We start from the raw sequence: 21,886 nt of genomic DNA on the forward strand, positions 1-21,886 counted from the left end.
ACCAGGAACTTGGCCTTTGCCCAGTTTGCAAAGCATTCTTGTGTGTTCAGCAGGGTGCCCTTTTGTCTCATAGGCCTGCACTAACATTTCTGCACTGATTTACAATGTTTTTTGCTTAGGAACTGGTGGGAACAATGTTGCTACTGTGTTTTAATTTACCATTTTTACATGTTTGTATTATCTTCAAATCACTTTGAATTTTATATTGTAATTTTTAAAAAATTAAAAAGTTGTTTCAAACTGTTTTTAACACTGTGTTTTTAATTGTTGTAACCTGATACTGAGCAGAGTTTTTCCAAAGCAGTTTGTGACACAACATGTCTGTCTGTCTGTCTGTTTACACACACACACACACACACACAAGTGTTTATCAGATGTGTATCTCCCTCCCTCCCACAACTATCACAAGACACTCGGGACAGCTTGCACTGGATGGAACATCAACACAACATCAAACACAGTTTTTTATGGTGGGAATGTCCCTAACATTCTGGTCTGAGGTTTATCAATAAACATCTAACAGAACGCCTCTCCACAGCTTTCCTTGCTATTCATTCTGAAAAGAAGTTTGATCTGGATCTTGGTAGCCTAACAATAGGAAAATATACAAATTTTGCATGTTTCCCTATGGTATGATAACTTGGTGAATTTGGCTATTTCAGAATAAGTAACATACAAGCTGCAGGTCTTCAAGAGACCTGGAACGCTTCTTGGCCATCAGACGGGACTTTAGTTCTTAAGTTTCAGAATCAGGTGCACAGCACTCGTCAGAATCAGGGCAGTCTTGAATTAGTGTTGTGTGTAACCATTTCTCAGGCCTGTGATATTATATGCCATGCCACGCAATTGCATTATAATTTAGCTTCCTGGTATTGTTAACTGTATTTGTTGCTATGCTTCACATTTAAAAACACTGCTTTGCCCCCCGTCCCCACCTCCAAGCAGCGAGAGGCTTCAAGGGTTCCCACCTGTTCCCTGAGGTGGTTTCATGGGAATGAGGCTCCACTAGAGTCTCAGGAACAGAAGCTTCAGATCCACATATATAAAGTGGGGCAGAGAGAAAGCAAAGGTCCAGAAGCTGGGGACGGACCTAAAATAATTAACAGTTCTGCAATATCTTTATTAGGACAAACAAAATGTCACAAATGTTGTGCCACTCTTTTGCGACATTTTGGCCAGTCCTATTAAAAGGATTTCTGCTGGGGGTTTTCCAGCTATACACAATTCCCCGCCAGATTTCTAGGGGAAGGCCCCAGTGACATAACTGTGGATTCCCACAAGCCTCTGTGTTTCACTCAGTTCCAGGTAAGTTCTTTCTAAACAACCCTTTAGAGCTCTTTGAGAGTATCCGGTGAGAATGTGTAGATGATGCATGGCAACTATTCACTGGGACACGAGATGGAAAGACCATGGGAGAAAACCAAGCACTGATGGAATGTGATGTATGTTTAATATACTATGCCATACATAATTGTACACTTGCCAGGACAATTATATTTCTTTTTAGAGTTTTAAAAACAAATAAAAACTTTTTAAAATATAATAAGCTTTAGATGGTCCCTCATCCAAGACTCCTGAAGAACAGCCCTCCAGATGGCAGTAGTATGCTGATGTTGGGGAAGGATCTCAGAAAAAACAACCAAGTGGAATGATCCGCCATTAGTGCGCTGTTTTTGCATCAACTGTGTCCACACTACATTTAAAGTTCTGTTACACCACTTTAATAGTCATGGCTTCTCCCAAAGATTCATGGGAAGTGTAGTTCACGAAGGGTGCAGAGTTGTTAGGGACGGCCCTGGTCCTCTCTCAGAGCTACAGTTCCCAGAGAACTTTGGGAAGACAGACTGATTGTTGAACCACTCAAATTGTAATTCTGGGAGGAGAACAGGGGTCTCCTGACAACTCCCAGCACCCTTAACAAACTACAGTTCCCAGAGTTTGTTAGAGGAGGGAAGCTGAGTGCTGGATTTACATATAAGCTAAACAAGCACGGGTGGTGCTGTGGGTTAAACCACAGAGCCTAGGACTTGCCAATCAGAAGGTTGGCAGTTCGAATCCCCGGACGGGGTGAGCTCCTGTTGCTCGGTCCCAGCTCCGGCCCACCTAGCAGTTCGAAAGCACATCAAAGAGCAAGTAGATTAATAGGTACCGCTCTGGTGGGAAGGTAAACAGCATTTCCGTGTGCTGCTCTGGTTCGCCAGAAGCGGCTTAGTCATGCTGGCCACATGACCCTTGGCCAAGAAAGTGAGATGAGCGCTGCAACCCCAGAGTTAGCCACGCCTGGACCTTTACCTTTAAACAAGCTATAGCCTAGGGCTCCACTCTCTTGGGGCCCCCCAAAAAAATTAAAGGAAAAAAACCTGGTGTACATTTCCAAAATATAAGATAAAAAACATACAGCAACAGTGTTTGTGTAGGCTCCTATGATGTAAGTAATGGGCCCCACCTGCTAGCCTGCTCCCTAAAATATCCCTGGTTTGCTCATTTCTGTATATAGGGTGCCTACATTCTGCATGTGCAAATGGCTTTAGATACCTATTAGGTCCATAAATTATAGCATATATTGAACACAAAAAACAGCGACAATTCGTTGTTGACAAAGGACAGCTGGACATATAAAGGGCCCCATTACCACTAGTAGCTTAGGGCCTCATCCAACCTCTGCCCGGCCTGGGGAAGCCCTTGCTACTATTCCAAGGGCGTGTGAATGAGACCCAGCCTGGGGGTCCTCGCCTTTCCCCACTCACGCCTTCCCCATCCCGGGTCGCAAGTTCGCGCAGCCTCCGGACTTCTCCCGCCGACGAAGCAGCCGCGACTCCTCTCCGTTCCCGTTTCCTCTCCTCTCCCGGAGTCCCGTGCACTTGGCCCGCGGCAGGAGGAGCAGCGCCGCCGCTTCCTCGCCACCAATCCGACCGCAGGCGCTGGAGGAGGAGGAGGAAGGGAGACGCCTCTTTCGAACTCGCCACCGGGAGGCGGGACTCGCCCTCCCTAAAGCCCTCCGGCTGCCTCCCGCGGGGATCGCGCTTCTTCGCCGCCGCCGCCCGCCGCCCTCCTGGCTCCATGGCCGGCCCGGGCAAGCCGTGCGCGGCTTTGTACAGCTTCCTCTTCGAGTACGACACGCCGCGGATCGTGCTGATCAAGAGCCGCAAAGTGGGGCTCATGAACCGGCTGGTCCAGCTGGCCATCCTGGCCTACGTCATCGGGTAAGGCGGGGGCCGAGGGCCAGTGGCCCCCGGTTGCTGACCAGCGAGGGAGGGAGGAGACCCCCGGACCTCGCTTCCCCACCAACGTGATCCTCCTCCCCAGAACCGGGGAAGTGTAGCAGGGCAACTCACTTGTTGCCAGAGGAGGGTAGTCCTCTTGAATTCCGTAGGTGTCTACTCGGAAGTAAGCCTCTCTGGAGTCCAGTAGGATTTACTTTGTTGCAGCGAAGTTGTGCTTCTCCAGATGTTGGCTGCATACGCACCATAGGTTGAAAGCACTTTGCCCGCCTCCTGAGATTCCTGGGTGCTTTAGTTTACCCGGCACCGAACTGCAGTTCCCAGCACCCATCATGAACTATAGTTCCCACCATTCTTTCCAGGCTGGGGGAAGAATATACTTTACATGTATGCATGGGCATAGCCAGGATTTATTGGGGGGCAGGCTTTATGTTGGCAGCGGGGGGGGCAGAACCTCAGTTAGTTAAGTGTAAAGTCCCCTCGGCAGTATGCAATTATTTATTTCTGCTACAGCAGCGGCCAGAATAGTGCATGCTATTAAAAGTCACTTGTAATAAGATGAAGGTTTAAAATTGGATTATAAAGAATATAAGGCTTTAAGGACATGCGAGAACGAGTACTAAACAATGGAACCAAGAGGGGGAGTGGAGGGAAGTCATGCAAAAAATATGGTTAAAATTTTGTCTATGGTGTTTTCTTTTTCTTTTTTATGCATTGTTGTTATTATTTTTTGGGAAATTAACAAAATGTTATAAAAAAAAAACACTGAATAGTGCATGCTAAAAATTGGCAAGAAAAATAATACTAGCAAAAGAACAATGGCTGTATAAATGGACAAAATACACCAAACTCGCGAGCATGACAGCCAAAATAAGGAATTTGGATGGAAAACAAATAACGGATGGGTGGGAAACTTTGGGGGAGTATACTTTAAAAAAAGTTGATACTAAAGCAAAGCTACAAGTAGGGGTAATTCTCTGAACAACAGTAAATACAAAGAAGGACTAGAAGGGGAAAAGTAGGGTGGATTAATATTTGGATATTCAGCAGTTACAAATGCCATGGGAGTCTAGGCTGGGAAGTCTATATGGAAAGAATATTTGATGGCAAAGTATGATATGTAAATAGCAAAATGGAATATGCATAAATGATGGGAAGTGGAGGAGACCAGTAACACCTGCAGATTTCCCTAACTGTGCAAAACTAAGGAGATAAGCTAAAAAATATTTCCCAAAAATGTGTCCGGATTTTTACTTCTTGAAAAATGGCAACCCTACATAAACCTAAATTCTGAGGTGGATGTTTTGCCCCCCTCCCTTCTTGCAGCTGGGTCTTCGTGTGGGAAAAGGGCTACCAAGAAACAGATTCAGTGGTGAGTTCGGTGACCACAAAAGTGAAGGGCGTCACTGTGACCAATACTTCAGAGCTGGGGATCCGAGTTTGGGATGTAGCCGATTACGTGATTCCGCCTCAGGTATGTACACAGGAGCTGAATCTCATGAGGGCTTTGCTGGGAATGACACATACTTCCTGTTTGTGGTCAGGAGTCTCCCTGCCTTGGAGCAAACGGGGAAAGTTTTTACCTGCTAGCTCTTCAAAGGAGACCATTAGATCACAGGACTAAAGTTAAACAGAGCCTAAGACATACAGCGGCCGTCTTTATGAGGGTAAATAAGAAGTGCCTCATTTTGGGGTGGCCAACCAGCCAGTTGTTCAGATCCATTCCATCCTGGTTTCATTCCTGTGTTTGGTACGGAACTTGTATTGGTCTCCTGGGTAGGTAACTTATACCAGAATGCAACCTTTTTTCTTCTCTTTTCTTTTGGTAACATCTTTATTGAAAGTTCAAAAAGTACATAACCATATGTGCACCAAACATGGTGAGACGCAAAGAAAAAAAGAAAGAGAAACAGAACCCGTGTAAAAGGGAAAACAAAGGGAGGAAGGGGAAAAAACCCAAACTTTTACAAAGTTGTTATTGTACTTCCCCAGATCTTAACCAATTACAGTACAGTGGTACCTCTGTATAAGTCCGCCCCATCCAGCGTCCATTTGCACTTTGTCGAGTGTCCTTTTCATCGAGTGTCCGGGGCTCCGGAACAGATCCTGGATTCAAAACGAGGTACCACTGTACTTGTAAGAATGGGCAAGTGGCATAGCGTGGGGAGTGCAGGGGGGCCGGCCGCACCGGGCGCAACATCTGGGGGGTAGGGTTAGGGGGGCGCAAATCCACTGGTTAGGGGGCGCAAATTACTTGTCTTGCCCCGGGTGCTGACAACCCACGCTACGCCACTGAGAATAGGTTCCAAATATCATTGAATTTGTCCATGGCAAGTCTGCATTTATATGCAAGTTGTTCATATGTTGCGAGTTTGTATAAGTCTTCAATCCAATCATAGAAGGGAGCCGCATTTTTATTTTTCCAGTTCATCAGTACCAGTCTTTTTGCTGTGGTCAGGGCATGGAGAGTCCACTCATATTGTCCTTTTGTAAGGTTCCAGGTGCTGGGTATATAATTCAAGAAGATATTTTGCTCTGTAAATGTAAGGTTGTTCCGTACAGTTCTGTTGATGGTTTCAGTTACCTTCTGCCAAAAGTCTTTCAATATAGGACAATGAAAAAACATATGTTTTAGAGAAGCAGGGAGAATGCAACCTTGTTGATTCTGGTGACCTTTCAGAGGCTTTTGATGTCACTGACCTCGTTATCTTTTTGGGCCCCTTAGCCAAAATTTGATGGAGGGTATCCTCTATGGCAGGGATGTCCAACTCCCCAGAGACTGTGACCTACTCACAGAATAAAAACTGGCAACGATCTACCCCTTTTTGGTGGGGTTCAGGTCAAAGTTGTTGAGCTTTTTTAAGGGAGAAAAGTCCCGTTATGGAGAGGGAAATGTCAAGCTGGGGAAAGGGGGAAAGTCATTTGACAAAAGATTGCTAAGGAAACAATCTGCCTCAAAGCGGAAACTCCGTTTTCCGTTCCAGCGATCATGCGAAGGATAGAGGGAGGGCCTCTTATGCCGCTGCAAAGGAAAAGGAGCCCACTGTCAACAGCGAATGACCAGAACCTCCCAAGGATTGACCAGTCGATTGTGATTGACCTGTTGGACATCCCTGCTCTATGGTGATGGCCTCAGGCCTTGTTTAGAGGGCATATCTCAGAAAACATGGCTGCAGCCTGTGGGATACAGCATGTACCAAACATTCCCAGTCTTGATAGCCTCCAGATCAGGGGTCGGCAAAGTTTTGTGGCTTGGGCCAGTTCACGGTTCCGCAGATAGCGCAGTGGGCTGGAGTGTGTGTGCACGCATGCATGTGCAAACGCTATTTCTGGCGCGGAGGAGGCGTGCACAGCTTCCCATTGGCTGCAGGAGCTTCCTTCAGCCAATGGGAAGCCAGTCAGCTTCGCGGGAGGCGGTCCCAGCGCGCACAGGAGCTGACCAAGTGGGCAGTGGGGGTCCCCAGGAAGGAGGTGGGGGTCCATGGGCCGGTTAAACAACCCAATGGGCTGCTTGTGCCCCATTGGCCTTAGGTTGCTGAACCCCTGCTACAGATGTTTGGGGCCATCAGTGCCAACAGTGAGGACCAATGGGAGTTGTAGTTTGAGGGCGCTATTGGTGTCCATGGACCTGAGGCCCAGATCTAGTCCAGCATTCTGTTCCCACAGTGGTCAGTCAGATGTCTCGGGGAAGCTCAAGGCAGGACCTGAGAGAACCTCATCTAATCCAAGAGGACACTTTGCAATTAGCTGCCAGGCCCTTCCTGGCACACTGTTGTGTGGAATAATTTCTTCTCTGTCATAGAACTCGGTTCAATAGGTCTTTGCATGGGGCGGCTTCAAGGCAGAACGGGTGTAAGCTTGCTCTGTTGATTCTCTTTTACGGCCGTTGTGAAAGAATGATAAGGTCAGCTCTGCTGAGTCTTTCCTCTTGGCTAAACCTCAACTTCTCCTGTTTTATGCCCCGGCCTCTGATCTCTGCAGCTTGCGGCTTCCTGGGAGCCACACTTCCTCCCAGTTGTTCGCACTGTGACTGAGTCATCTCCCTAAACAATCGTATTTGATTGCTGTTTTAAGCATGTATGAAAGCATTTATACTTGGATCAATATTAGTTTGGTATAGAAATAAAAATCTACTGTAATAACAACAACAAAAAACATTATACCCCTCTTAGGCCACATTCACACCATACATACATTTGAAGTGCTATAATAACACTTTTTAAAAATTGAATTTTATTAACATATACATATTACATATACAAAAGAAAAAGAAAGAAAAAAAGAGAACACAGTTTTACAAATTTTAACATAACCTACAATTATTCTGACATATACATACAGAAAAAGAAAAAAGAAAAAACTTTTAAAAAGAAAGAACAACAGTTCCATATACACATCTTTATAAGGAATACAAGCCGTCCTTATTCCTGTTAGTAGCCTCCTTCTCTTCTCTTTTTACAATATCTCCTTTTCTGACTTCATGCTTCATGCCCTGATTTATATCTTGACTTCCCTTACCCCTATGCAGTTCTTAATAACTCGTATTTCTGGTTGTCTGTATTCCATTAGTAAGACTGTGGAGAAACAATCTAATTTCCTGTGGAATTTTTATCTACACTAAGCCAAGCAAAATCCTGGAAACCACCTTTTTTCAAATCCATTCTTTTTTTTATCATGTTCAAAACACCACTGAGTTGGTGGTACTGCAACCAGCTTATACCAATTTGTTTTAATATACCGTATTTCTTCAATTTCAGCTGATTATTTTCTTCTTCTAGTAAATCTTTATATGTCTGCCAATTGGTACCCATATTTTTCCTTTTAACAGCCATTGCCTCCATTGGTGATAACCACCAAGGGTTTTTCAGCCCCAAAAGTTTTTTATTATTTCTTTCCCATACTTCAAATATTGCCTTTCTGATAATGTGGTTGCGAAATCCTTTATGTATTTTCACTTCTCATAACCCAGATATCCATGCCATCCTACTATGTGCTACGATAACACTTTAAACAATTGTGGCTCACCGCAAAGAATCCTGTCAAAAGTGCCGCCTTGCTTAAGAACCAAAGTATTCAGCTGTAATACCTTTGTAACAAATGAGTTAAGGAACTGAAGTGAAACTTGAAATAAGCCATCTAGTCTAAAAACCTGTAACATCTACCGAAAGTGAAGCAGCTGAAGTTTAAAAGAAGTTGTGCCTGTAGCATCCATTAGATTTGGTATAAATGATAATAGGTTAACTATTTTCTGAAAGAACATTATCTCCTGAGACATCCTTTGTTTTATCCACTTTGTTCTGTTAAATAAATCTTTCTTATTTGTTCAACTTCTGCCTGAGTCCCCCAAGTACCAAAGTTTTCCCTCACACAAAATCCATAAAGATAACCTGTGGTGGTGTTTATAGAGTGTGTATGTAGTTTGGGTCCACAGCAATATATAGTCGAGGGTTCTGCTACAGTAATTGGTGGTAGGAGTGGGATCTGCTCCATGGGGCTACCCTTGAAGACTACTCAGAAAGAGCAGCTGGGGCAGAATGTTGCTGCCTGGCTGTTTATGTGATGGGGTGGGGGCTCACATTAACCCATTCATTAAATCCTTACGCTGAATGCCTGTGGACTTCTGGAAATGATTCAAGGTGATGCATTGAATCATATACCAAACCTGCAATGACTTGGGACCTAAGTACCTTCTTCAGTACTTCCCTATCCATGTACAGTGGAACCTCTACTCACCACCATAATCTGTTCCGGCGGCCCATCCTTTAGGCAAAACAGGTCGCTGGGCGAAGCGCCGTTGTGTGCATGTGCGACTTGGATCGGGCCCAAGTAGAGGCGGTCATAAGTAGAGGTTCTGCTGTACAGTCGTACCTCTGGTTGCGAACTTAATTCGTTCCAGAGGTCCGTTCTTAACCCGAAACAGTTCTTAACCTGAGGTGTACTTTCGCTAATGGCATGACTTCCGCTTGCATCCGGGGGCAAAGTTTGCTACCAGGAGCATCTACTTCCAGGTTAGCGGAGCTCATTATCCGAGGCGTTTGTAAGGAGGATGGTACACAACCCAAGGTTCCACTGTACTGTATTAAGGTGTGCAGGTGAAGGCACAAGACAAGGCATTCTCAGTTCATTTAGGGAATCCCAAAGCATAATTGGTTATCTCCACATTGACCTAATTGAGACACAAAGTGTAAACCTCTTTGTTTATCCAGGCTTTTGGAATGCTGTCAACCTTCTTGCTGACACTGTTACCTTGTATATGTTTTGATGATGTATATTTGATAACTGTATTGTCAGCCAATGGGCAGGATTGTCCCATTGGGAGGGATGTAAGTATAAACTTGCACTTGAATATGGGATCAGTAAACAAAAGATTGGCTTGTAGGTTCCACTGCCTCACCTTCTGTCTCCAGATTGTCACCCAGCTCAGTCTGACCAGCTCCAAATCTTGACCCGTTGATAATCTCATGTTGTTGGTGCAATAAGATCTGACACTCTATGGGATGTCCAGTTATTTCACCTAGTAGCAAGTTGTTCTTCCTGACCTCAGCTCCTGGGCAAAAAGTTTTCTTGCTTCCACTCAAAATTCGCCTTTCAGCTTCTAATGGAAATTGCGCTGATGGTCAGTGATCTACTGCTCTTTCATTCTGAGCTGCTAAGATGCCCATGACCACATGTCAGTTTCTGAGCCATTGGTTTGTGGGAAGTGGGCAGTAACCACCTTTTCCTGTACCCCACAGAAGGACATTTCAATCAAAGTTTCCCCTTCTGCTAAAATGAGCTAGGCCTTGATCCTATTTAGCTTCTCCTTGGGAAACACCACCAATCCAGATCGCTGTGTGAAGCTGAACTCCTTCTTTTTTCTTTGTACACATGTTTAGGGCGAGAACTCCATATTCATCATGACAAACATGATCATCACTCAGAATCAAACTCAAGGACTCTGTGCAGAGGTAGGTTCCCACTAACATCAAGCTTTCAATGCTCAGAATTCATTCGTCTTTTGTCTGAAACCATAAAGAAAATGCTGTGCAATTTCGGGAGCCGAGTTGAGGAGCTGGCCATTCAGTTTACATCCCAGGGCCAAAGTAGGGACACCATCTTTGGGGAATTAGGATTTTAATAGGCTGCTTGTGTTTTGGGGAGGAGCCAGCCTGTTGATAAAAGTAGGAGTAGCTACCAGGAGCACCCAAGCAAACACTGCAGGGTCCTCAGGAGGGAAAGAGGGTTGAAATCCTTAGGAAAGAAATTACGTAAATTTGTAGCCTTTAGAAACCAGAGAAAGAGTTGGTTTTTTGACCTGGGCCTTACTACCCAGCAGTAGTAAATGCTACATGACTGCAGTTTTAGAAGTGTGTTTGTGTTGGTTTATCAGACTTTGAAATATTTTGTGAAGGTGGTTTTTAATTGTACAGTGGTACCTCAGGTTAAGAACTTAATTCGTTCCGGAGGTCCGTTCTTAACCTGAAGCTGTTCTTAACCTGAGGTGCCCCTTTAGCTAATGGGGTCTCCCGCTGCCGCTGCCGTGAGATTTCTGTTTTCATCCTGAGGTAAAGTTCATATATATATATATATATATATATATATATATATATATATATATAAAACAATTTCAACATAACAATTTATCAATCCAAATATTCAATTACATTATTTTTTCCCTCCACCTCCCCCCAACCCAGGACTTCCCTCAGCGACCCTCTCCGGTTTCATTGTACATATCCTTGCCTTTGTCTATCATATATTCAACTAATAAATTTGTGGATGTTTATTCAAAACCTGCCAAGGAGTCCAAGTCATTTTGTTGTCTTTTTAAGTAGTTTGTAATAAGTTCCCATTCTCCCTTGAAGTCATGATTGTCCTTGTCTCGCAGTTTATATGTCAACTTGGCCAGTTCTGCATAGCTCATCAAATTTTCTTGCCACTGTTCTTTCATTAGGATTTCCTCGTTCTTCCATTCTTGTGCTAACAAGACTCTTGCCGCTGTTGTAGCATACATAAATAGGTTTTTTTATTTTTCTTGGCAGGTCTTGTCCTAACAAAATGCCTAACAAAAATGCTTCTGGTTTTTTTGCAAATTTCATTTTAAACTTTTGTTTCCAATTCGTTATATGTCATTTCCCTCCCAAAATTAACTTCTCTACACTTCCACCAAATATGATAAAAGTACCTTCTTTTTCTTTACATTTCCAACATATATTTGACCCGGTTTTGTACATTTTTGCTATTTGTATTAGTGTGATACACCATCTGTACATCATTTTCATATAATTTTCTTTCAAAAGAGAACAATCTGTAAATTTCAGATTTACTTTCCACAATTTTCCCCAGTCCTCAAATTGTATGTTATGTCCTATATCTTGTGCCGATTTAATCATGACTGATTTGACCTCCTCATCTTTTGTTTCCCATTCTAGCAGAATACTATATGCTTTCTTCAGCAGCTTCCCTTCTTCTTCTATAACTTCCTTTTGAAATCTGGAAGTTGTATCAATAAACCCTTTCTTATTATCTTCCTTATACATCTCATAAAGTTGTCTATAGTGTAGCCAACTCTGAAAATGGTCTTTGATTTCCTCAAACTCTTTTAATTTCCATTTCCCTTCTTGATCCCTCAGTAGATCTCTAGGCCACTTCCCCTTTTTGCCAAGCGGTTTGAGTAACGAAGCTTCAATTGGTGATAGCCACCAAGGTGTTTTTTGTTCTATTAGAGCTTTGTACCTCTCCCACACCCTGAGGTAAAGTTCTTAACCTGAAGTACTACTTCTGGGTTAGCAGTCTGTAACCTGATGTGCTTGTAACCCGAGGTACTACTGTATGACACCCCCAATCAGAAAGGAAGATGACCTACATAACTCCTCCTGTCTTTTTTCTCTGCATACTATTGTTTTAAATTGTGGTGTTTGCCAACTTGGTTGGATCAAAGTGTTTTTAGCACATATTCCAATTTATGTAGATTGCCCAATTTGCCTCTGTGCAGAATTCTGACTCTTTCTTTCTCTCATTGTTTCCTTCCTTCCTTTCTTTGAGTGAAGAGCTGTTCTTGTTAGCTCCCACTTATTTGATTTATTTCAATGAATCCACACATAGTGGATTAACTAGTTCAGAAGCAGCTTTTTTGTTTTGATGTGCCCCCATGCAAACCCTTGCATAAGCCCTAGTTTTGGAGGCCACGGGGTGGAGGGAGAGGGCATGGCAAGCGCTGCCTTTCTGTTTATCTGCACCATCTTCTTCCTCTCCAGTTTCCAGATAAAACCACACGGTGCCATTCTAGCGAAAACTGCACGGAAGGATACGTTGGGACACACAGCAATGGTAGGAGCTGGTGTGGTCTTCTTTGTGCCTCCTAATCATTTTGCTCGCTTTTTTTGCTAAAATCTTGACCTTGAGATCTGAAAATATATAGATAGGGCAGCATTTCTAAGCGGGAACAGTATGTTGCAGATTTCAAGGATATTGTGCAACGGTGTGATTGACTTCATCTGTAGATAGTGGTGCCCCGCAAGACGAATGCCTCGCAAGACGAAAAACCCGCAAGACAAAAGGGTTTTTCAGTTTTTGCGTCGCTTCGCTAGACGATTTTCCCTATGGGCTTGCTTCCCCCCCCCCTCCGGACTTCAGAAGAGGTCTAGGAAGGCCGGCGGGGGCCGAAAGGCTTTGCTCCCCACCGCCAGCATTTTAAAAGCGGTCCGGGATAGCAGGGAAGCGCTTCCCGCTATCCCGGACGGCTTTTGAAGGCAGACGGGGGGAGCAAAAACTTTCCCCCCCCGCCGGCCTTCAGAAGGGTCCTGGAAGGCCGGCGGGGGGCGAAAGTCTTTGCTCCCCCCTGCCTGCCTTCCCGGGAGAGCGGAGAAACGCGCTGCGATTCTCCGCTCTCCCCGACGGCTTTTGAAGGCAGGCGGGGGGGAGCAAAGACTTTTGCCCCCCGCCTGCCTTCAGAAGAGGTCCTGGACCTCTTCTGAAGGCCGGCGGGGGGCGAAAGTCTTTGCTCCCCCTGCCTGCCTTCCCGGGGGCTTTAAAATCGCCCCGGGACAGTCCTCCGCTGTCCCGGGGCGATTTTAAAATGCTGGCGGGCGGCAGCGCTGCCGCCCGCCAGCATTTTAAGATCGCCCGGGACAGCGGAGAAGTCTCCGCTGTCCCGGGAAGGCAGGCGGGGTGGAAGCAAAGACTTTCGCCCCCCCACCGGCCTTCAGAAGAGGTCGGGGGACAGACTGTCCCCGGACCTGGTCTGAAGGCGGTTTCCATAGGAACGCATTGATTGATTTTCAATGCATTCCTATGGGATACCGTGATTCGCAAGACGAAAAACTCGCAAGACGAAAAGACTTGCGGAACGAATTAATTTCGTCTTGCGAGGCACCACTGTACTTGTTATAGGTTTTGGAGGGGAGGAATGCTGATTACTCAGTTGGGTGCTGCCGCCCCCTAATTCCCCACACATCCCTGATGGCAAGCCATTTTCTCTCAGCCTAAAACACCATCACCGCCCTCTGCAAGAAGAGGGTGGTTCTGGCCTACCTTTCATAGGAAGATGTTAAGTCAGAAGCCTGACTTACGCATGTGGCAGCAGAAAAAGCCAGAATCATAGAATCATCGAGTTGGAAGGGGCCCAAGGGTCATCTAGTCCAACCCCCTACAATGCAGGAATCTCGGCTAAAGCATCCGTGACAGATGGCCATCTAGCCTATGCATAAAAACCTCCAAGGAAGGAGAGTCCTGAGGCAGCATAGTTCTTGTTAGCATAAGAGTTTAATGAGGACGCTCTTGGTATCCCTTCAGGTGTCCAGACTGGGAAGTGTGTTCAATACAAAAACTCCACCCAAAAAACCTGTGAGGTCTTTGCCTGGTGTCCAGTGGAGGATGATGAACATGTTCCCAAGTGAGTGTCTTGTGGGAGGGAAAATAACAAGCAAGTTGCTTTAAAAAACCCCAAACATGGCTAGGTGCTGAGATACTTCCACCAGGTAGCTACGCTCAGACGTCTTTTGGAGCTCAATGGTGTTGACGGCCTTTGCTTTCCAAGGCCTTCAGGGAAGCAGCGTTTATTGGTTGGCACTGCTGTGGCCTGGTCCCAAAGGCCATTGTTTCCTTCCCCCATAGCCATGGGTGGAATGCTCAGCATTCCCCCCTCTGGCCACACTGGCATGGGTAGAAAGGCCTGTTTGAATGGGCCATTCAGGGGACATTGGGGGGCGGGCAGGCTTGCAGCGCTATAAATGGAAGGCTTTATCTAAGGTCACCCTCTTTGGATATCACCCCTGCTGAGTGAATTTGGGGTGTTATGTGTGCAAAGTGTGCACACTGACCTATGGGGGGCCAGACCACCTTTTTGAAGTGAGATTGTTGGATTGTTGCCTTGTTGCTAGCCACGGTTGTCAGGCATAAAGTGAAATTGCACGTTTCCACTGAGACATTCTCTTTCTCCTCCCTGCCCCATCCCATCCCCTGGTCCTTTCTCAATCCCCTCCAGACCAGCTTTCCTACATAATGCTGCAAACTTCACCCTCCTGGTAAAGAACAACATCTGGTACCCCAAGTTCAACTTCACTAAGTGCGTATACACCCTCCCCCATCACTAACGTCTTTGGGCTGGGCTCACTGGAGCATTAACCACAAGTTGTTGGGTTCTTGTGCTAGCAGGGAAAAGAATCAGTCCTGCTGAATTTGGCAGTGCTTTGCCAGGCATGGAGGTGGCAGGGTGGGATGGGAGATGTCTGTGGGTGGCACTGGCTCTAGGTTTCTGGGTTCCCTTGGGCAAGATCCTGTCAGTGGGAGACCCTTCCTCCCAGGAGCTGCTTTCCTACTGCCATTGTTTGCTGGTGCTGCATCTACTGTTCTTAGGACTGCAGTAAGCGGCCTTATACCAAGCCAGGCTCACTGGTCCGTCTGTCTCAGTGTGGCCTACACTGACTAGCTATGGCTCCCCGTGGTTTCAGGTGGGGAATCTTTCTCTAGCCCTGCCTGCAGATGCCAGGGATTGAACCTTGGACTTTTGGCATGGGCCACTGCCCTCCTCGCATTGTGGAACAGCAGCGGCTTTCAGACAGGATTAAGTTTGCAGAATGACTAGAGATGGCTTATGCTCATGCTCTCATTTCAAAAGCTTGCCAGAGATAACACCACCCCCCTTTCCTAGACAACAACATCTTTATGTGGAGTGGGCAAGGCAGGTGTTTCTAGTTCAGTATACAGGAGGTTGCACCCTTTGGGCGGAAGGGCATGATATAAATTTAATAGATATATCACCCAGTGAGTTCCCCAGATGACCTTAACTCTGGAATCTCTCCCTTCTTCCCCACCCAGGCGAAACATCCTCCCCAACATAAGTAAATCATACCTCAAGAACTGCAAATACAATTCCAAAACGGACCCCTTTTGCCCCATTTTCCGCCTCCGTGATGTGGTTGAATCTGCTGGTCAGAATTTCCAAGAGATGGCTGTTGAGGTTGGTTACAATCTGTGGTGGGGAAATACGACAGGAAGGGAAGAGTGGCAATCCAATCTGGAGCCGAGTGCAAGAGTTGCGAATTAGATTTAAAAAAAATAATACTTAGATTTATCTTCCTTTAGAGATAGGATAAATTTTCTATATGCACATAGCATGTATTGTTAACTTGGGCTGTGAGACATAGGTGCTCCTTCCACTGGCCCCTGGAGCTCTGGCCAGGCCACAGACCCCTCCCCTGCCCAGGCCCCACTTGCTATATCAGCTCCACTCCACAGCCTCTTCCAGTGCTTTCTCATGTCCTTGCACTATGATAATAGCCTGGATGATAAGCAAAACTGACCATGGAGTGCAGTCTGCTGTGCAAAGGCCATTAGCTGCGACACCAAAATCTGGGAGCCTCCAGTGCAGGAGAACAGTTGCTTTATGCCTCACTTGTGGGCTGCCAAGAAGACCCTCGACCCAGCATCTCTTCAGGTAGTGGGGGCACCTGGAGAGAAGGGCCCGAAAGGATGCTCTCAGTATACAAGTGCCGGCTGGTGTCTGGAAAGGGCAGTCCTTGAGACTTCCTGCGTGTGGTGGTGATCCTTAAGGCTGCCTCCAGCGAGAGCTGCTCCTGTGTGCAGACTGCCTGGCCAGGCAGGGGGCCTGTCTGTGGCAGCTTCTCCTGTCAGAAGCCCCCGTGTGTTCTGTGCCTCAGGATGGGGTTTGGGCCTCACCCCTCCTTGTGGCAGTGTGGGGTCGGCCTGCGTGATGGGGGGGGGTTGATCCGCAGTGAGAGCGGGAAGCCTGTGGGGCAGCTGCCCCGTGAGTCCACTTCTGAGCAAGCCCCACAAGGCGGCAGCTGCACCGCGAGAGCCTTCGTTTCCTGTTTAATGTTTGTTTCCAACCTCTTCCCCCTCCTCTTGAGTATCCAGCATATTTGAACAAGGGCAGCTGGGTAACAGTTTGTACAAATGGTCTCTTTGGCAGATGCACATTATAAGGAATGCGATTAATGGAGCAAATATTTAACTTTCCTTGTTTGGGCTTGCTATCTTCTCAAGATCAAGGCCTCTTTCAAACAATGAGCTTTGCTTCCAGTCACATTTGCCAGTTGCATTTCCAAAAGGCTCTTTTTGCTAACTCCTCAACTTGGTTTAGGCGTGCAAAGTGTAAACTTAAAAGTGTCCAGTTCAGAACTGCTCTGCACTTGCCAAGGTGGATTTATGCAAGTGTGCTGTTCTTTAAGGCCTCAGTCTTCCAATCTGTAATATTGGGATAATAGTACTGACCAAACTTACAGAGCTATTGGAATAATCATTGTGACAACACGTTAATGTGCTTTGAACATTTGAAACAGGCTGCAGAAAAACCTTTACAGTTATGTCAGTCTGCAAGTACCCCTTCCATTTAGATTTCGTCAGTGTGTTTTAAAAATGAAAAACTTTGCTGCTAGACTCAAGCCTTATAGCTGCATGCAGAACACTCAGGCAAACTGGCGGACGGAGACAAATGACAGCAGCTTTATTATATTTTGAGAATGTGCATTGAGATTATATTGTTCATAAACCACATGGGAAGGATTTGTATCCTGAAAAGTGGGATGTAAATAATTTCAATAAATAACTGCATTATATGGTGCAATGTGTTTTGGCATCAATGAGACCTAGAAACTTGTCCCTCACTCTCTTTTTTTGTACCAAAATTGACTTGGGTTATGTTGGATGCAGTGTACACTACACGCTGTAGAAAGGTTTGTGCATGGCTCTGCTGTAAAAGACAATTGCATCCGTGACCATGGGGGGGAAATGAACAATGTCCCATATGAGGGCTGTTTGAATTTAAATTGAATGCACCGTTTCGGTTTCTACAGGGTGGAGTGATGGGGCTGCAGATCAGCTGGAACTGTAATTTGGACAAAGCTGCCTCTCATTGTTTGCCAAAGTACACCTTCCGTCGTATCGACAACAAGGATTCTGACCACACCGTCTCTCCAGGATACAATTTCAGGTAGGGTGATTTGGGGTAACCAGGTGTGGGAACCCACCATGGTATAGCCTCTACTCAAGTCAAACTCTTTTGGTGCAGGGTCTGATGTCTGGCGCAGGTGAAGAGAGTGTTTGTTTAGGTGTGGTGATTTGTTGGAAGAGTTGGCATACGCTGTTGATTTTTAATTGTACTGGTTTTACTGTGATGCCTGTGAGCATTTTCACTTGATGCAGAGCACCAGTGGAGACCAGTTGCTCTGGACCAGTGACCCACATGAAGCAGCTCCGGAGCAGACACACCAGGTTTTCTAATTGGGTTATGAGATCCCTGAAGATTTGCAGTTGTTTGCATCCATCTGTCTCGAGAGACAATGGAGTGCGCCTCTAGGGGTGAAGTCAAGCAACAGTTAGAGCAGTACTTCCGTGACCTCCCTGGGGCACAAGCCTGGGCAGTGTGTATGGAGGTCCTGGGCTGCCCGGAGGACAAGACCCACCTCTCCTTTTTCTTTTCCCAAACAGATTTGCTAAATATTACAAGAATGCTGGTGGCAGAGACTCCCGGACGCTCATCAAGGCCTATGGAATCCGCGTTGATATCATGGTGTTTGGCAAGGTAGCTACCTGCTTTTGCAAAGGGCACAAGGAGGCCAGCTGCCTCGGAGTTTGGCCTGCCTGCAGGTGTGGCGACCCTCAGATGGCACCAGGCATGCGTGGCACCCCTCTGCTTTGTTCCCTTAAGAGGGGGGGAGAGAGAACCCAAATCTCATTTAACAGACGGCCCCATGTTTGAGCCCTGACATTTCCAGCAAGAGTACCCAGGACCTTTGACCTGCTACCAGTCAGAATAATTCTGCTGTCCTCAACTTTTTGGGACCCAACTTTTAAATACATTCTGTGACGTGTGACCACATTTCTAGTTGTTGGTTTAAGTATGTCCGCCTGCCTCCTCCACTCAGTTTCTTTCTCTTTCATAGAAACTGTGAATTTTTGTGTGTGTCCAACGTCTTTGTCTTCCTGAGTTGTTGAATGTTCTGTTGCACCAGTTAGCACTGGAAGTTTCACCACCAGAGACATGAAACAATTCAGACAGTCACGGAACGGCCATCCTTTTCTTACAAACAAATGCCATAAAGCCGGCCTTCCCCAACCTAGTGCCTTCCCAGATAATGTTGGACTACAACTCCCGTTGTTCCTGACCAGTGCCCATGCTGGCTGGGGCTGATGGGAATTGGAGTCCAACACCACCTGTCAGTGGAAAGTTCCCATAAATGAATAGGAGAGCTATCAGAAAAAGGACTTGTGAATAACTTGTGTATATCTGTGTGTGTTTTAGGCAGGAAAATTTGATATCATTCCTACGATGATTAACATTGGATCTGGCTTAGCCCTGTTTGGTGTGGTAAGCCCTTTATTCTCCCTCACAACTGGTTTCCTTTTAATAAGGTGCTAGAAGAAACGTCAACATTTGAAAATAAATAAAATCTCTTTTTTGCCTTTGAATCTCAACTAGGCGACAGTCCTCTGTGATATCATTGTCCTGTATTTCATGAAGAAAAAATATTATTATAGAGAGAAGAAATACAAATATGTTGAAGACTATGACTTGGTAAGTTTGCTTTGTGTTTAGGATTTGCTCCCGTAGCTTTCTCTCTTTCTATCTGTTTCTTCTTCCTTCCATCTCTCTCTCTCTCTCTCTCTCTCTCTCTCTCTCTCTCTCTCTCTCTCTCTCTCTCTCTCTCTGTCTTTCCAGAACAAAAAGAATAAATATGGATGTGGAACATCCATTCTTTCTTTCCCTAAAAGAAGCTTGGAAACTATATTAAGGATTGCTAACAATTCTTGGTGCCACCATATAACTAGGATTTCCTGTGTGAGACACTGTGAGAATTTAAAAAACCATTTATAATACCAAATTCCCACCTTGGCCTCTGGCCAAATGGCCCTGTGGCTTAATTGGATGTTAGTCACTTTCTTTTCCTTTATAGCTGGGGAACCTGTTGCCTTCCAGATGCTCCCGTCAGCCTATTGATCAATGTGGCTCCTACAGATAAATGTCATTTGAATATATTAGGCTAGAGCTATCTAGCTTCTCATGGGGAATGAATATTTACCATAAAGTAGATAGACTTGTGGTGGGTGTTCTTAATTTAAAAAAGGGCTTGATTTCAGCTGCTTGCATTTTATAAGGCATAGTAAAGATACATTTTTAGGGGCTAACCAGGCTGGGATAGTTGGGATAGCAGGCTTGTTGGTTTTTGAATGTCTGATGTAGATTTTTTCTATTTCGTTGTTCTGTATGGGACAATGAGAATAAAGATTATTGTATCGTATGGTATTGCTAGATGACAGCAAGTTGTTTTTAGAGACGAACATATGAAGTTCCTTTTGGATCAGGCCAAAGGTCCATCAAGTCCAGCAGGTGGTTTTCAGAGTGGCCAACCAGATGCCTCTGGGAAGCCCAAAATCACAATAGCGCACCTTGATCAGTTTGGAGCACAGTAGGGGGAAGAGGGCTTGGTTCATTGCCTTATTGGCAACCGTTTGCCAGCTTATTAGAAAAGTTTGGTTGGGCTTTTTGAAAGTGTGTTGCTTTGCTTTAGCAAGTGCAGCTCCTGTAGAACCTTGTAGGGGTCATTCCTGCATTGCAGGGGGTTGGACTAGACCATAGCTGTCAACCTTCCCTTTTTTGGCGGGAAATTCCCTTATTCCAGTGCCGTTTCCTGCTGCTTCCCCGAATTGTTAGATATCCCGTAGACTGTCCCTGGGACAGCTGAGGCTGCTGATCCCTTATTTTCAAATCTGAAAGTTGACAGCTATGGACTAGATGACCCTTGGGATCCCTTCCAATTCTAAGATTCTACAATTCAATGAACCTTACAGGCTAATTTGCTTAGGAAATTTCCCTTGGGGCAATGTTAGCCAGGATGTAAGCCTGATAATCTGTCTTGTGTATTGTTGTTGTTTTTGCACTGACTTCCCCCTCTTCTTTCATAGGAAGCCAATTCATCCTACGGCTCCCAGGGAGAAACTCAGGAAGGCTGTCGCATCCGATGACCCACCCAAAGTGCTGATGTCCAGTGAATTTCACGCATGCACAGGCTGTGAAGGGGAACAGAAACCCACATAAATTATTATTCTGTTCAGTCTTGCTTCCAGTATGGATGCCCTGATAAAGGGAATGTAAAGATTGTGATATTCTGCAAATAATGATAACCACTTTCTGTGAAAGTTCTTTTTTTGCTAGGGTGGGGGAAGATATTTTGGGGACCTGCAAAGCCCTGGATAGTCTGAGGTAATTTTGAGGGCCTCCTAAAGTTGTGGCAATGGAAAAAGCAAGTGGCCTGTCTTCTCCCAAGTGGCTTCTGGGTAGGATTCCTTCCCTTTCTGTCCCCTTCCGCCCTGGTTCCTCTTCATTTCATCCCATCTTTGCTGGATTTAAACAGGCTAGGTCTTCTGCTGCCTTCCTTGCACAGATCCCAGTTCCTATTCTTAGCAGGTGATAGAATCCCCAACATTCAATGGGGCAAGGAAGGCGCTCTGACCTGTGAACTAGATGGCACACTGCCAGTCCTTTCCCTTTGCACTTTCCTTAATTTTTCTCCTTTAGAATTCATTTCCAAACTGAAGAATGGATATAGGTCAAAAAGAAATAAATTTGTACGTCCTTGCACTTTCCCCCTGTCTAGATTACATGGGAGCAAAAAGAAAAGTTGATTAATGTGAATGGGGGAGGGGGGATTTTAGGGGAGAGATCTATTTTGTGGAGAAAATAAAGCTATTGGAAACTTTCATCTTCTAGTGCCTCCTTCCTGTGTGGGTTGCCTGGAATGCAGAGCTGCAACTGAGTATTCACACCATCTTAATTCTGTGCAAGGTAAATGCTAGCAGAATAGATTGGAGACTGTGTGTGGTGGGATCAAGCTGCAATCTTCTGTGTTTCAAAAACTGTTGTTTCAGAACTTGTTTATCTGCATTTAGGGAAAATGTCAGACCTCTGCAGAAAGGGGAGATACAAATGCTGCAATCTGCAAAATGTATTTATTTTAAAACTTACATCCTGCCCTTACAATCCTGTGCTGGCTAGAAGTGGTGGGAGTCCAAATATCTGGAGGGCCCCTGGCTGGGAAGGCGCTTGCATTATATCGCGACCCTGATGTAGGACAGGTGAGGGATAGTCAAGGCATCTGGTGGACCTTTTTGGGATGTCCTTAAGCTACAGGTACATGTATTCTCTCTGCCTCTCTTTTGCAAAACCA

General features: G+C 45.5%; 1 protein-coding gene across 2 annotated transcripts; it reads left to right on the plus strand.

Moving 5' to 3' along the window:
• The first annotated feature begins 2,670 nt into the window (after positions 1-2,670).
• P2RX4 (purinergic receptor P2X 4) lies at positions 2,671-21,419 on the plus strand. Of its 2 annotated transcripts, XM_081892816.1 has the most exons (12): positions 3,007-3,203; positions 4,548-4,695; positions 10,097-10,168; positions 12,458-12,530; positions 13,995-14,094; positions 14,686-14,766; positions 15,519-15,660; positions 17,516-17,652; positions 18,150-18,243; positions 18,964-19,029; positions 19,141-19,236; positions 20,625-21,419. In XM_081892816.1, the coding sequence occupies exons 1-12, from the start codon at positions 3,061-3,063 to the stop codon at positions 20,682-20,684; spliced, it is 1,212 nt and encodes a 403-aa protein (XP_081748942.1). In that variant the 5' UTR covers positions 3,007-3,060; the 3' UTR covers positions 20,685-21,419. The 2 variants fall into 2 exon arrangements, with proteins under 2 accessions (XP_081748943.1, XP_081748942.1); XM_081892817.1 differs by lacking the exon at positions 10,097-10,168 and having other exon boundaries at positions 2,671-3,203.
• The last annotated feature ends 467 nt before the right edge of the window (positions 21,420-21,886 follow it).

This window comes from Podarcis melisellensis, assembly GCF_964234715.1.
Source record: "Podarcis melisellensis genome assembly, chromosome: 16".
Taxonomy (NCBI): domain Eukaryota; kingdom Metazoa; phylum Chordata; class Lepidosauria; order Squamata; family Lacertidae; genus Podarcis; species Podarcis melisellensis.